This window comes from Myotis nattereri (genome assembly GCF_964212035.1).
Source record: "Myotis nattereri genome assembly, chromosome: 1".
Lineage (NCBI taxonomy): Eukaryota > Metazoa > Chordata > Mammalia > Chiroptera > Vespertilionidae > Myotis > Myotis nattereri.
The window spans coordinates 10,089,691-10,106,310 of NC_138075.1; the positions used below are offsets into that span (position 1 = coordinate 10,089,691).

General features: G+C 58.6%; 1 protein-coding gene across 1 annotated transcript in view; it reads right to left on the minus strand.

Moving 5' to 3' along the window:
* The window catches only part of RIN3 (Ras and Rab interactor 3), a 111,885-nt gene that overhangs the window by 24,005 nt on the left and 71,260 nt on the right, over positions 1-16,620 (minus strand). The window contains exons 5-7 of the mRNA XM_081097362.1: positions 15,335-15,426; positions 5,101-6,651; positions 2,844-3,152 (exon numbers count right to left, since the gene is read on the minus strand). Of these exons, the coding sequence (XP_080953488.1) occupies positions 2,844-3,152; positions 5,101-6,651; positions 15,335-15,426 (1,952 nt within the window). The remainder of the gene's footprint in view (positions 1-2,843; positions 3,153-5,100; positions 6,652-15,334; positions 15,427-16,620) is intronic.

Here is a 16,620-nt window from a genome sequence, read left to right on the forward strand (position 1 = left end):
AGACAGGATGATCTGGGTGAAGCCAGGGTGGGCCCCACTTGCCTGTGCCCCTTTGGTGGCCCCGGGGGGTGCCTCCTGGAACCCAGTTTGGAAACCACTGAGCGGGTTCAGCCTCCACGTTCTGGGGAACACGGTGAGGAGGCAGCCATTCCTGCATCCTCACGTCCATCGGACACACACACACATACTTGGTTGCATCTGATCCTCAAAATAGCACTGAGAGAGACGTCCTCAGTCCCATTGTGTAAGTGAGAAGATCAAGATTCCAGAAGGTAAGTACCTCCTTGGGGCCAAGCCATCCAGGTGTTTTCGATATGCTCTCCTGCCTTCTGCACCAAAGCTGGGGTTCAAAGACCCTGCTCTTAGCAGAACCTGCTTGCTCCCAGGGGAAGGGGCAGCCTCAGACTGCTCAGGGCAGGGGTGAGACTGGGAGCTGCAGGACTCGCTGTCCAGTGCTCACCCAGGACCCACCTGGTCCTGGCGGGGAGTCTTTCCATGGAGCCAGGCCCCCGGCCTGAATGTCTAGGCTCAGAGACTCCCACTGGGGCTGGCTTCTGGCTCAGGGGAGCTCCCAGCCTGTCTTCGCAAGGGCGGGGGACCCTGAGCGCCCCGCTGCTCTGCTCTCCCACACGCTGTGCCAGGCAGGCCCCTCTCACAAAAAAAAAGGCAGGCCTTTCCTTTCTTTCTTCTCTCAAAAGCAGCCATTCCTCCCCCATGCCCTGCTCTCTGGTTTTCACTGAGCGAATTCACTGTCAGTAAAATCATTGTGTTTGAAGTTAGTCGAGAGATTGTGTGTTTAAAAGAATTCCAGGACGCCCAAGGTTTCTGAGTGAACTGGGACTCGCTGAGAATAGAATTGCCCTTTTCAGGCCCAAAGCGGTCGCTCTGACAGTCTTGGCCCTGACTTTGCCCTGAGCCCCAGCATGGCCGCGGGGGGGGGGGGGGGGGGGGGCGGGGAGGGGCGGAGGTGCGGGGAGATTCTCCAGATTAGAAGTTCCAAAGGGAAGGTCTCTGAAGGGAGCTTTTCTAGAGTGAGTGGACCATGCTCCACCCCCCAGTCACATACGGACCATATTTTCTGTGGGCCTTTGGCCAGACTGGCCTGCCCCCCTCCCAGGGAGCAGGGGAGAATCCCTCCCCTGAAATCGCCACCATTGGCTGGGCCTGCTGGGAGCTATGCTCGGAGGTCCACACTGAACATCTGTTGTTTCTGCATCACCAGGGAGCGAGTGTGGCTTCTGAGGCCTCAGGAGTCCTAGTTCCTCTCTTTGTAAAACGGCGTCCCCAGGTGAGGAAACTGGGCCTTAAGGGGTTAACTCGTTCAAGGTCACACAGGCCTAAGTGATATCAGGAATTTGCCCCCAAGTCTGTGCGGCTACAGAGGTGACAGTCCTTCTACTCCCCATGGCCATGTTGCCACGGACGGTTACCCAGGCTGCTTGCTGCACAGGGCATCCGCTGACGGGGTGACTGGGGGACCAGGTCCAGCCAGCGCCTGCTCACTACGGTGTGCTCCCTGGTGCGGGCCCTGTGCTTCTCCCCTGTGGGGGTGCCGTCAGAAACCGGTTATAAATGACCCACTGACTCCCTTCCCCACATCTGCATCCCTTGAGGCTCCTGACTTTGCAGCTCTTCCCATTAAGAAGGGCTGGGCTGGTCTTGTGACTAAACACATTGATGAAATATTTCCGAGTGGCATCATGCCAGTCCAAGCTCAGGCCCTGAGAGCCTCACAGGCTTTGCTTGTTCTCTTGGACCGCCTATGGCCATGGGCACAAGCCCGGGCTAACCTGCCGGAACATGAGAAATGCATGGCCCAGTCACTCCCGTGCCAGACCAGCCAATCAACCACCCAGCATCTGAGCAAGGCCATCCTAGACCAGCCGGCCTCCAAACAACCTCTCTGACCACAGACCCAGGAGCCAGCCCAGCCACGCTCAGCCCACCTGACCCATGAACAAGAATACATGCTGATCAGGTGGCCGCTATGGGGTGAATTGTGTCCCTCCAAAATTCATACGATGACATCTTTTTTTCCCATGAGCCCTGACCGAGGCTGGGGATCGAGCCTGCAACCAAGGTACGTGCCCTTGACCAGAATCGAACCTGAGACTCTTCATTCAGAGGGCCAATGCTCTATCCACTGAGCCAAACTGGCCAGGGCCCTGAGTTGACATCATAACCCTCAGTCCCTCAGAATGTGACCTGACTTGGGAATGGGGTTGTTGCAGATGGAATTAGTTAAGATGAGGTCGTACTGCAGCAGGGTGGGTCCTCAATCCAATATGACCGATGGGGACATTTGGACACAGACATGCTCACGGGCGAAATGCCATGTGAAGATGGGAGTGATGCTGCCACAAGCCAAGAATTAGCAGAGGCTGGGAGCAAGGCCTGGAACACAGTCTTCCCTAGAGCCTTCGCAGGGAGCATGGCCCTGCGGACACCTGGGCCTCAAACTTCCTGCCTCTAGAACTGCGGGGGAATAGACTTCTGTTGCTGGAGCCATCCAGCTTGTGGTACTTTGTCACAGCAGCCCGAGGAAGCTAATACAGCACCTTTTCGTAATTCACACAAAGGCACAGCCTGGGCTGGCCTCCCTGCCTGCCTCCAGTCGACCGTGGCCCTCCTCCTGGGACCCAGGCAACCCTGCAAGGTGCTCAGGAACTGCATCCCCACCATGCCCAAGTCTGCCCCAGCAGGCCTCTGAGTCGGTAAAGGCTTCTCTAGTGCCTTCCAGAGGCCCTGGAGGCCTTGGTGGGGGAGGAGTCGCAGACCTACACAATATCGCAGCCCCGGGAGCCCCAGCCCAGGCCCCGCCGGCCGGCCGGCCGGCCGCCTACCTGGGTTGCCGAGGGCCATGGAGTCGTAGATGAGCTTGCAGGTCTTGAGCAGGATGGAGATCTTCTTCTCAGGCGAGTAGGCCTTGTGCATGCTGCTGAACTTCTGCAGGATCTTCTCCATGATGGGCACCTCGGGCACGCTGGTGGTCACGCCCAGGTCGGTGGTGGTGGTGGCCAGGATCACCAACTGGTTCTCCTTGAGCTGCTGCAGGGAGCCGTCCTTGCTGTGGATCTCATGAAGGCACGAGTTGATAGCTTCTTTCAGGGGCTTCAGTACACACTTGTACAAGGCGGACTCCACAATCGCTTCTGTGGGTGGGAGAGAGTAGTAGGGTGAGGACCCCAGGGGCAGGGATCCTGGCCCCGGGCCTTGTTGCCCAACAGTGTGGCCAGGCCCATCTTTTGATCCCGGGAAAACATACTCACAGCCCCAGCAGGTAAAACGGCCGTTCTGACACAGGAGACCGTGAAGTGCATGCCACAGAAAGCCACACGCGGAGCCCTCCGACTGCTACACTGCATCCTAATGCCTTTCACAGGGCCCGGCACAGATTAAACTCCCACAGGGCTGCCCGCAGTACACAGCTTTGGAAGGCACTGCTCACATGGGAGTTGTACAGTGTACAACCTGTGTAGCTGTACTTGGAGGTCCCAGGTACCTAGCAAATGCTTGGTGGACTTACTCTTTTTTAAATATATTTTATTGATTTTTTACAGAGAGGAAGGGAGAGGGATAGAGAGTTAGAAACATTGATGAGAGAGAAACATTGATCAGCTGCCTCCTGCACACTCCCTACTGGGGATGTGCCCACAACCAAGGTACATGCCCTTCACTGGAATCGAAACTGGGACCCTTGAGTCCGCAGGCCGACGCTCTATCCACTGAGCCAAACCAGTTAGGGCTGGTGGACTTATTCTTGATTCTCTCTTTCAATCCCCAAGTCCACTCGTCTTCAGTCTCAAGAATCTAGTGTATCCAGAACCTGACTTCTCACCACCACCAAGGGTTGACCTTGACTTGAGCTACCATCATCTGTTGCCTGAGTTATGCTGGTAGCCTCTCGCTCTGGCCCCTGACAGTCCATTCTCAACACAGAAGCCAGCGTCATCCTGTTATAGCATGACTGACCATGACATTACTGTGCTGAGAACCCCCCAACGGCTCCATCTCATGCACAATACAAACCACAGCCTTCCCTGTGCCTTTCAAGGCCCGAGTGATCTGTCCCTGGGACCTCTCTCACTCAGCACCTTGCTCACTCCCCTGTGGATGCCTCTCCAGCCACAATGGTCTCCTTGCTGCTCTGCCACCTGCCATGCCTGCTCCTGCCTCAGAGCCTTCCACCTGCTATTCCTTTTGCATGGAGAAGTCACTCCACATGGCTTATTCCTTCACTGCCCAAATGCCATCTTATCCAAGGGGCACCCTGATCATCTAGTAAAGCGGTTCTCAACCTGTGGGTCATGACCCCTTTGGAGGTCGAACGACCCTTTCACAGGGGTTGCCTAAGTCCATCCTGAGTATCAGATATTTACATGACGATTCTTAACAGTAGCAACATTACAGTTATGAAGTAGCAACGAAAATAATTTTATGGTTGGGTTATAACATGAGGAACTGCATTTAAAGGGACAGAAGGTTGAGAACCACTGATCCAGTAGAACGGGAGCCAGCCAGGTTTTCTCTCACAGCAGCTCTGCAACCCACCTGCCAATATCCCCACTCTACAGACGGACCAACTCAGGCTCTGATGGTGTGGGCCACACAGCTCGCTGGGGGCTGACCAAAGATCTGAACCCATGTCTACCTGACACCAGGCCCATGTCCAGCTGCCCTGGGTGACCGTAGAGAAATATTCTTGGGAAGTCTTTTTGGCTTTACCCTGTCCCCGGGGGAAGGGTCTCCGCTATTGTTTCCTCATCGGCAAAATGAGAGAGGGGAAGGCCCAGCCCTCCGGGTTCCTTCATCCCCGAGAGCCGCCACATCCCCTGCAGAGACCGCCTCTGGCGCTCAGCAGTCACAGGTCCGTACTCCTTTGGCCTCTAATTGCTCCTTGTGACCGTCCCCCTAATAAAACCAGGAGCATCCTGGGGTCCTGCCCAGCCTCTGATGTGGGCGCATGAGCAGAGCTGGGAAGCACGAGGCAGAACAGCAGAGGGATTAGTTCAGTTAGTTCGGGAGGAGAGGGGTGGGGACGGTGGATTATCTGGGATGATCCCTCCCTCCCGCCCACTCCCAGCCCCCGCCCGGACTGACCCAGCTCCTCCTCGGAGTACTGCGTGTGGTCCCCCAGCGCCCTGAGCTCGGTGCTCTGCAGCAGGTAGCTCTTGAGCTGGGTCATCATGGTGCGGATCTCCTGCAGCATCTCGGTGCTGGAGGCCTGGCGCGCCATCATCTCCAGGCTGTACACTTTGTAGTCCTGCACCAGGTTGCCGAAGTACGAGGCCTTGTCCTGGGCCAGCTCCACCACCTTCTTGTACAGCTTGCGGTCATTGGAGAGGAAGGCCTGGAAGACGCTGGTGAAGCTCGCGAGGCTCAGGCGGTGCCGCGCCTTGCCCAGGATCATGGACGGCTTCTTCTTCACGTTGGGGCTGCTGAACTGCTCCAGCTCCTCCTCCGTGCTGCTGGTCGAGTACGAGTCTTGATCGGTGGCCGGGGTGTGCACCCCCGTACTGTCTGAGAGGGAGGCCAGGGAGCCTTTGAACTCTGGGGCGCTCTGGCGCCAGGCGCTGGCCTGGGCTTCTGGGCTCTGGGTCCCAGCTTGGGAGGCAGGGCGCGGGGCTTCTTCGTGTGGGCCAGGGGTGGGTTTCTCAGGGGCTGCCCCGTCCGTGGAGAGCTCGGCGCTCTCCAAGGGGCTCGGGAGGACCGAGGCCATTTGCCGGGAAATCCGCTTCTTCCTAGGAGGAGGGACTGGGGGTTGCCGGCTCTTCCTTGCCGACTCTGGCAGGATGCCCAGCTGGCTGGCTTGGGCCACTACTTCCTGTCCTTGCTCTGTGGTCCTCTGAGGCCTGTCCCCAGGGCTGTCTGAGGTCCCCTGGGGAGGCAGGTCGAGTGTCCGGGAAAGACCCGGCTGGTCCCACTGTGCGGTTGTGCTCCTGTCCATCTTCTCCACGTTCGGGTCCTCCAGGGAGACCTTCTCAGAGAGGCGGCGTCGGGGAGGAGCAGCAGGGGCGCCCTTCTTCCCGGGCCCTGGAGGGGCGGGGGCCTGGTGCAAGGGGCTGGGGGCCGCCCCTGGCTTCATCTCTTCCTCCCTGAGGGGGCCCAGGCCTGTGGGGGGGCATGGGGGCCTCTCACAGGCTGTCATGGGTAGCTGGCTTGGATAGTCCGGGGGGCCTAGGGCATGGGGTGTCAGGTGGGGGACAGATGCTGGGGATGCAGGAGGAAGGGCGTCTGGAGGTGAGGGAGAACTGGGCAAAGGACAGGCCGGAGCTGGGGCAGGGGGTGGAAGCGGCCGGGCAGGACTGAGGGGGTGGAGAGGAGGTGCGGGGGGTGGGGGCGCCGGGCGGCGAGGGGCCCACCGGGAGGCGGGTGAGGTAGAGTCAGAGGTGGGAGGCAACGGGCCAGGGGGGCAGCTTCTCAGGGGTGACAGGTCGGCAGGCAGGGCACTGCCACAGTCCTCGATGAAGATCGGGTTCACAAACCACAGGCGGTCATTTCCTACCGAGAGCTCAATTTCACACGCGCAGTTTCCCTGATGGGAGGCGGACCTGAGGCTGGAGGCTGGGGGCGCCTTGGGGGCTGGGTCTCTTGGGGGTTCCGCTGGGCTGCCAGCTGCTCGCCGGGGGTTCAGCGAGGAGTCCCAGAAGCCTGTGGAAACAAGAGGAGAAGAGGCGGTCAGTCCCGGAGCCGGGCCCCTGGGTGGGGAGGGGACGGGGCACGGGAGGGCTGGGAGGGCCGTACCGCGTTCGCTTCTCTGCTCCCTGGGTTGTTTTCCCCTCTTGGACTGTTTCAAACCTCTCCCACCACTTCCTGCCTCTAGAGGGGAAGCCCCGCGAGATCCTCCCCTGCGGTGCTGGGGTGGGGCCAGGCGCCCTGTGACAGGGGCAGCGTCAGCTCCGTCCCTGGCGTGTGAGGGCCCGCCATGGAGGGCACCATGACCCCGGTGCAGGCCGTGTGGGGACGCAGGAGCCCACAGCCAGAGTTCCTGCAGCTGGCCGGCCGGGGACTCCGGGGCAGGTGGCTGGGTCTTCTAGGCCCCCGTCTAGTCACCTCTAGAATGGGGGTGGCTGCGTGGGGCCTGTTCCATGTGGGGAGCACCTGCCACTGCAAAACGCCTGGTCTGGTCAGTCTGGATGCTCGCTAGGAAGCGGCCCATCCCCCGAGGGAGAGGTGTCAGCAAACGGGGCTCCCGCCCTGCTGGGTGGCATTCCGGCCCCTGCCTTTCTCTGACCTAGCCCTCAGGACGCAGCCCACGGCTGTGGCCACTAGGTCACACCTGTCCCTATCCGGGCGTAGCTGGTCAGCGCCAGGTGTGTTCTGGGGAGGAGCGTGGGACATCCAAACGGAAGAGCATTGGGGGTCACCGAGCTCAGAGTTCTTGACTTCTGGGTCCCAAGCCCCGTGGAGACTCTGACGGAAGCTCAGGGCCCTCCACGAAGGGCAGAGGCACGGTGATTGAGAACAATTCAGTCGGCCTGCAGCCTCTCTGAGCCCCAGGCAGCTCCTCCTGGACCAGGGGGCCCAGGTCTGGGTCTACCGTTAATGTTAGAGATTCAGAGTGCAGACTCCCTTGTTAAAGATGGGCCAGGCCTCTGGACGCTCCCCTGGAGCCCCTTACTTCTGGGAACGATTCATCAGGAAGAAAACCACCAAAAATAACATCCAGCACAGTCACAGGGCAGACCACCCTGAGTCCTGGCGGTGAGGGCCACTGGCTCTACCCGGATCCTCTCTCACCGATCCTGACCCCAGACCTTCGGTGTAAGTCCTGATCCATCCCGCATTACACATGAGGAGAAGAGACCCAGAGAGAGTCAAGAACCCGCCCACAGCCATCTGGGCTGGTGTGGCTCAATGGTTGAGCGTCAACCTATGAACCAGGAAGTCACAGTTCGATTCCTGGTTAGGGCACATGCCTGGGCTCAATCCCCAGTGTGGGGCATGCAGGAGGCAGCCGACCAATGATTCTCTCTCATCATTGATGTTTCTATCTCTCTCTCCCTCTCCCTTCCTCTCTGAAATCAATAAAAATATATTTAGAAGAAAAAAAAAGAAACAGCCACGGTCACCGGGCTGGTGAGCGAAGGTGCTGGGGTGCGGGGCAGGTCTGAGGCCTGTGAGCCTGCTGTTGTGCTGTGTGGCCTCCCTTCTTGGGAACTTGCGACACTTCCCATCTCAGCTGCTCGGCCAGCGTGAGTGAGGGGTGGCGTGCACCTCAGAACTGGGGATGTGGTAAGCACCCGACGGGCTCCTGACACCGAAAGAAAGTGGGTATCACACAAAGGCTGAGGGCAGTGCGTGTGCCTGAGATGGGCACTCCCAGGGACGCAGGGGTTTGCCCCCTTGCTGGCCCGGGCACCGCCAACCCCGTCCAGGTGAGCAGGGTGCAACCTCAGGACAAGGGGGCTGCTGAGAAACGGACACATGAGCCTGTGCATCCCCTCTGAGGCGTGGCCGTGACCGGGAGGACCCCGGGCGTCAGGGTTCAGCTCCGTCCTGGGCCGAGACCCCGTGTCTGGTAGCCCGAGTGCTATGGCCAGCTGTCTCCACGGTAGCAACGGTGACAAGCCTTCGTGGGACTCTGTCCAGTTTGCAAAGCTCTGTGCACATCACAGCCACTATCTGAGGACAGTGCTGGGAGGGAGGAGGCGTCTCCGGGGTGCGCCCCCCCCCCTACCGCCAACACCACCTAAGCGAGCTGTTCTTCACAGCTACCTAGGCCTTTGCACGTAACTTTGGGAGGGAGCTCCTGACACCTCCATGACTCACCCAATCTCCTGGGTGCCTGGCACCGAGCACACAGCAATTCTGGCCTCGGGGAGTAAGCAGTGGAAGACCGTGCCCTGTCTGCACAGCCCCAGCAAAGCTGCCTCCTTGGAAGTTTTCCTGGGCAGGCAGCCAGCCTGACTCAGAGGTGAACTGGACAGCAGCCCCCCTACGTGAGTGGAGGCCCCTGATGTTCACCTCCAAGCTCCCATAAGCCCCTCCTTTGGGTGAAGGTGGATGCCATGGGGCAGACCATAAACAGAACTGCCCACCCATGCCTGGGCACCCCCATTATTTCTCACCTAGATCATGGCCATAGTCTGCCCCCCCCCATCCATTCTCCCCCTGTGGCACTACGCTGGGCATATAGTAGGCTGTTTGTTCAGTATCACTGCCAGCCCTTTAGCCTGGCACTCAAGGCCTGTGGGATCTGAATCTGTACACCTTTTCTTTTTAAAATACATTTTTATTGATTTTTAGAGAGAGAGGAAGTGAGAGAAATAGAGAGATAAAAAACATCAAGAGAAACATCACCGATCAGCTGCCTACTGGGGATCAAGCCAGCAATCCGGGCATGTTCCCTGACTGGGAATCGAACCAGTGACCTCTTGGTTCATGGGTCAATGCTCAACCACTGAGCTACACTGGCTGGGCTCTGTACACCTTTTCCAGCATCACCGGCCGAGTCTTCACCCCATTCTCTGCCACTTCTTCCTGTGCTGCCCCACCTTCAGTCTTGGCTGATGCTGTTCACTCTGCCTGGATGCTTTTCCCACCCTCGCCACCTGGCCAACTCTCCCTCATCCCTCAAGACTAGGGTCAAAGCTCTGTGCCAACGGCTGTGATGTGCACAGAGCTTTGCAAACTGGCTCCCTGTTGGGTGAAGTCATCCTGACCCATCGGGGCCTCCCCTACATTCTGCGTGCTCCCAGCCTTGGCACACACTCTGACTGAAGTGGCCATCACTGGGCTGTATTCTCTGATTTTGTCAGACTTCCCCACCCCTCCCCCGACTCTGAGCTTCCAGAAGGCAGCCACAACGCTTCATCCATCTGAGTATTTCCAGCACCAAGGCGGTGCTTGGCACAGAGCAGGAGCTCAGCCCTTTAGCTTGCACAGTGGATTAGCTTAGCCAGAGGGGAGAAGAGGGGCTTTGAGGTGTGGGATATAGGCAAGGTAAGTTCTGATGGGGAAGTGGGGATGACCTGAACCATAGGAAGATGTCTTAAGGCAAGAGAATGAAGAGACGAGAAAACGAGAGGAGAGAGGCACCGAGGAGGGCCATGGAGCTCCACAGGTGGGGCGGCCAACAGCTGGGCGGCCTGTCTCAGGAGAGCAAGGTGGGTCCATCCTGCACAGATTAAAAAAACAAAACGACACACGTTTCCTACAGCCAGGATTTGGATTCTGGAAGGCATGGAGCAAACATTGGGGTTCAGGGAAATGGGCCCAGAGCCTGAGGGGCTAGGCACTGCTCCCCTGCTCCTAAGAGAGCTTGCTGGCCGCACCCGGCAGGGCAGAGCCAATGCCACTCTGAGGGGGGGGGGAGCTGAGACCTGAGGGGCTGCCGTTTGGGGGCTGGGCGTCTGTTAAGGAATTGCAGTGGCAGTGCAGGGTTTTATGCTAAAAAAAAAAAAAAAAAAAAAAAAAAGGAAGTAGGTCACTTTCTTTGCAGCCTGCAGAACATCAAGGCCAGAGGAAAAGCGGAACACGGGCATGCAAGCTAGTGGTTGGCAAAGCTGTGGCATCTGCGTCTAGTGGCAAAATGCCAGGCCTTGGCTCAGGGCCCTGCCTCCACTGCCTCTCTGCTGCCCTTGGACTGAGGGACTTTTTGCTGGCCCTTGGCCTCCCCCGCCTTATATGGACATACCTCTTGCCAGGTGTCCACTCCTATAATCCTTGGGGGCAGGGGGCTGGGGCCAGGCCAGGTGCTGGGCTGTAGGCCCTGGGGACAAAGGTGACGAAGGTTTCCCTCTTGGGGAGCCCGGGCATGGCAGGGCAGAGAGGGCATGAGTAAATGCAGCAAAGTATTCCAGATGCCAGGGAAGCCGCTCCAAAGTCCAGGGGTTCAGAGAAGAAATATGTCCGTGGCGTCCCAACCCCAAAGACGGGCGGTTGGACAGTCATTCCAACTTGAGTGTTCAATGAGTTTTCAATAACTAGGAAAATTCTCATACGTGCTATAAAGGAAAAAGCAAGGTCCATGCCATCCCGGAAGAGCTACAGAACCTACGCCTTTTCTAAACATATTTAAAACCTATGAAATATACCGCAGACAAGTCAGAGAACGCCGGCAAGTCTAACCCGTAGTTACCACCGCTTTCTCTAGATTCCTTTGCACCTAGGATCAACCGCATACAGGTAAGTGCTAAATGGCTCCCAGTGTTAGTTGTGTAGCCTCAAGATTATTCCTTTACCGCCTGGCCTGCCCTTTCAAATGGTGGCTTTTCCAAGCCCAAGCTCAGAGTTTCTTACGTCAGCTCACGAGCGAGTGTCGTGGGCTATCGTGCGGTGCTGAGCCTGCAAACCAACAGCTCCCTTTCAAGCAAACACACAGCATCACCCGCGCCTGAACAGCGGGGCTTGTGCAACTGTTTGGATATGTATTCCATTCCCCTCATTGCGTGAAAAGCGAGTAGAAGGCCAGAAAAAGAACACTGCTCACCCCAGGGATGGGGAACACACGCGCCTCATGAACTAATTCCATGCAGAGCGGCGTGGCCACTGCGGAAAACAATACGCAGGATCCTCACAAAATTAAAAACGGAACTGACCCAGAGGATCCACTTCGGGAATATCTCAGAAGAAACCCAAGACACGAATTGGAAAGAATAGACGCACCCCGATGTTCACTGCGACATTATTTATGACAGCCAATATCTGGAAGCGACCCAAGTGCCCATCAATAGACGGACGAGCAGATCAAGAAGTTTTGGTACATCTGTACAACGGAATATCACTCGGTCGTAAAAAAGGAATGAAATCTTGCCATTTGTGATAGCATGGATGGACCTAGAGCAGTGGTTCTCAACCTTCTGGCCCTTGACATACAGTTCCTCATGTTGTGACCCAACCATAACATTATTTTCGTGGCTACTTCATCACTGTCCTGTTGCTACTGTTAGGAATCGTCATGTAAATATCTGATACGCAGGATGGTCTTAGGCGACCCCTGTGAAAGGGTCGTTCGACCGCCAAAGGGGTCGCGACCCACAGGTTGAGAACCGCTGACCTAGAGGGTAGTATGCTAAGTGAAATAAGTCAGTCAGAGAAAGGCAATAAAACAAACAAACAAACAAAGCTAACAGAAACAGACACATGGATAGAGAGAGAACTGGTGGTTGCGGAAGGGAGGGAAGTCGGGCGACTGGGTGAAAGAGGGGAAGGGATTAAAAGGCACGGGGATATCAAATACAGCCGAGGGAAGACAGTAACACTGTAATAATTGTGCCTGGTGCCTGGTGGTACTGGAAATATGGGGGAGGGGGGGTGCTTTGTAAGGCATGGTTGTCTAACCGTGACTCTGTCACCTGGAACTAATACAAAATGATACCGGATGCCAACTGTAATTGAAAAGATAAAAACAACTTATTCCGATTGCACGTGGGCAGGAACCGGGAGCTGACGGGGGGATGCTGCGTGTGGGGAGCGGCTGTGCCCGCAGAGCCCGCTGACCGTCTTCGCCGCTGCTGGGAGGTCCCCGCCCCTTCACTGAGTCCTGTCTGAGCTACGCCAGTTGGGCTGGGTTTCAGTTCTCCGCCACAAGAGTGCCTGCCTAGGACAATATGTGAGGGGCCTGTGTGTCCTGGCCCTCGGCAATTGCTGCTCTTTGCACTTTGTTATCACAGAACGCAGGTTAGGGCGGCCTGGCTCAGGCCTGAGCATCTCAGAGCCAAGCCCCTGCCTCTGACCAGGTGTGCCCTCGCAGCTCTGGTCTCCGTCCGTGCAGGGGATGGACAGAACTCGGGGATGGACGGAACCTGGGAGTGGACGGGACCTGGATGGACAGAACCCGGGAGTGGATGGGACCCGGGGATGGACAGGACCCGGGGATGGACAGAACCCGGGGGTGGATGGAACCCGGGGGTGGACGGAACCTGGGAGTGGACGGGACCTGGGATGGATGGAACCTGGGAGTGGACGGGACCTGGATGGACAGAACCCGGGGGTGGATGGGACCCGGGGATGGACAGGCCCTGGGGATGGATGGAACCCGGGGGTGGATGGAACCCGGGGGTGGACGGAACCCGGGGGTGGACAGAACCCGGGGGTGGACGGGACCCAGGGATGGACAGAATTCGGGGATGGACAGAACCTGGGAGTGGACGGGACCCTGGATGGATGGAACCTGGGGGTGGACAGAACTTGGGGATGGACAGGACCTGGGGATGAACGGAACCCGGGGATGGACAGGACCTGGGAATGGACGGAACCCGGGATGGATGGAACCCAGGGATGGACAGGACCCGGGGATAGACGGAACCCAGGGGTGGACGGAACCTGGGATGGACGGAACCCGGGGATGGATGGGACCCAGGGATGGACAGGACCCGGGGATGGACGGAACCTTAGGATGGACAGGACCCAGGGGTGGACGGAGCCAGGAAAATCTATTCTGATGAGCCTCGCTGTACACCCTTCAGCCCTCGGGACACCAAGTCTGATCAGAACCCTCTGCTTCCTCAGCTGCCGAGTCCCCAGGCGTTTCACGTGAATCCCCTTCTCAGGGACCTAAATGCTGACAAACGGGTCTGAACTGCCACGGGTTCCCCAGATGACAACCTCCCTCCCCCACTGCAGCGCACCCGTGGTCAAGCTCTCCTCGACAGAAGGGCATGTCCAGTCCAGAAAGGAGTGTCCCAAGGATGCCCGCCTGACCCCACGGGGGGCCAAGGGCTGCAGCACAGCACCCCTCCTCTCACAGGTCACCCTCCCGTCTTCCTCCCCTGCCAACTGGCCCCACACTGGCCACTGACTGCTCGTGGAAAGACACCGAGAAGGTTATGAGGGGGGCTGAGAGGCGGTGGAGAGCTGGGCTGGGAGTTGGAAAGCCCTGGGTGCTCCTCCCAATTTGTTCATTCCCTCCCAGGCCCCCAACACAGCTCTGTGCTAACACTAGATTTCCTATCTCTACAAGGGACACGGGGTTACCCAAGACAGTGCTGAGCGTGTCGCAAGGAGAGTGTCATTCATGCCGCTGCAGACCTCAGGGACTGTGTGAATTTCAAAACTGTCACCCGGTCCACAGTCAAACTTCTGGGAGGGCCAGAGGCCAAAACGACCATGATCTGGGGGTGGGATCAGTATTTATCCCCAATAGCAACTGAGAACTGGCCCTAAAGTTTCTAAACGGGGTACATCAGACCCAGGAGGGTCGGGTGAAGGGGTGGGGCAGCCTGGGAGAGGGGCGGTGCTGCAGCTGAGCCGACGGTGTGACGCCGGACACGCCGCTCCAGCCCCCGGGCCTAGTTTCCTCTGCCATGAAGTGGGGGTTACAATAGCAGAACCCACTTTCTGGGGCTGCTCGAAGATCTGAGGGGTCGGTGCAGGTCAAGAGGTTAGGACGCAGTCAGTGCTCGTGAGAGGTTGACACCCCCGGCCTGGAGGACTCTACTTCCTCATGGGGCCCCCGAGCTTCTTGTGGCATCGCACACACGGCTGCCCAGAGGCCCCTCTGGATGGCGGGCTGCAGCCTGGCCTGGGAACCAGCGTGCTCTGACCCCACGTGTGCCCCCAACTTCCTCTACGACCGGGTCCTGGCCGCTCGGTCACCGCTGCCCCCACGGGCCCAGCTCTGGGAACAGGGCGCCGCTCTCTCCAGGCGCCGAGCGCAGCTGCGTGCTGTGCCGTCCTGTGCGTGGCTCCGTCTTGATGAGGCCCCGTGATTAACTGCTGGTTCACGGATGCGACCAGGTCTCTCTGCCCGGGAGTCCGAGCCCGCAGAGGCGGCTGGGGGCCAGCCCGGTGCGGTCCGGTCAGAGCCGCAGCAAAGCCTGGCCCATGGGAAGGGCCCGTAGATGTGAGATCTCACTATTGTGCGGAAGGGCTAGGTCAGAAACACGCTTGTCTTTTCTCCTCCTTTCTTCCCTCTCCATCCCTCCGAAGGTCAGAAGGGTAAGGCGCAGGGTCAGTTGGCGGGGGCAGGCCAGATGGGGGCACACACGTTAGTTCACGGTCATGTTCATGTTGCTCTTCCTCTGACAAGGATGGGGCTGGGACTAGGGCTGTGGCGGCGGCTGGTCCCCAGTCTCTGGCCACCGTTGAGAAGGACCTTGGCATTTGGTTCAGCCTCTCCCAGAGCCACGCCTGACCATCGGCAGCTCTGACCAGCCCAGCCCCGCAGGTCCCCTGGGTAGCTGCTAAAAGGCACCTCTATGAAACCTGGAGGCTCTCCCTGCTGTTGGGCTCAGCAGCCTGGGCAGCGCAGGTCCCATGGGAGCTGGGACTCAGGATCCAGCCTGGGTTTCAGTGGAGGGGTCACCTCTCTGGACAGTGGTCAGCAGGGGCAGTCCTGGGCCCCGTTTCCACGAGCCCCGCCACCCCCTGGCCCTCAGGGCGGACTTACCCAGGCCCAGGTTGGCGATGGTCTTGAGGTCTGTGAAGCTGCTGGCCTCAAGGATGGCATGCGGCAGCCTCAGCGTGAAGGGCAGTAAATCTCTGTGGAAACAAGAGGGGTCAAGGTCATGTCTGGGAGGGACCTTTGTGTCCATTCCCACCCCCACAGTCCCCGCACCCAGAGCCCATAGAGGAGAAACCCCAGCAGCCCCGCTGGCTGCTGGGGCCTCCACGCAGACGGGAAACCCCTGGGGTGGAGGGCACAGCCCTGAGGCTGACAGAGCATCCAGGCAGGTCCAGGCCCCGGGCCAGCACGATGGACCCTGAGAAGTGGGAGACCCCCCATGGGAGTGGAGAGGGGGCACAGCTTCCCCCACTTTTCCTGCCTGGGAGCCCAGGGAGCTTCCCGGGAAGCCTCTACGCTGGGTAAAGCCAGCGACCCACCCCTCTCTGCCCTCTGACCCTCACTGCTCCACACTGAGAGGGGCAGCGAGCAAGCACACAGTCAGGCTTCTCCAGTGAGCACACAGTCAGACATCCCTCAGTGAGCACACAGTCAGGCTTCTCCAGTGAGCGCACAGTCAGACATCCCTCAGTGAGCACACAGTCAGCCTTCTCCAGTGAGCGCACAGTCAGACATCCCTCAGTGAGCACACAGTCAGCCTTCTCCAGTGAGCACACAGTCAGACATCCCTCAGTGAGCACCCAGACATCCCTCAGTGAGCACCCAGACATCCCTCAGTGAGCACCCAGACATCCCTCAGTGAGCACACAGTCAGGCTTCTCCAGTGAGCACACAGTCAGACATCCCTCAGTGAGCACACAGTCAGGCTTCTCCAGTGAGCGCACAGTCAGACATCCCTCAGTGAGCACCCAGACATCCCTCAGTGAGCACCCAGACATCCCTCAGTGAGCACACAGTCTGGCTTCTCCAGTGAGCGCACAGTCAGACATCCCTCAGTGAGCACACAGTCAGACATCCCTCAGTGAGCGCACAGTCAGACATCCCTCAGTGAGCACACAGTCAGACATCCCTCAGTGAGCACCCAGACATCCCTCAGTGAGCACCCAGCCAGGCTTCTCCAGTGAGCGCACAGTCAGACATCCCTCAGTGAGCACACAGTCAGACATCCCTCAGTGAGCACACAGTCAGACATCCCTCAGTGAGCACACAGTCATCCCTCAGTGAGCGCACAGTCTGGCTTCTCCAGTGAGCGCACAGTCAGACATCCCTCAGTGAGCGCACAGTCAGACATCCCTCAGTGAGCACACAGCCAGACATCCCTCAGTGAGCGC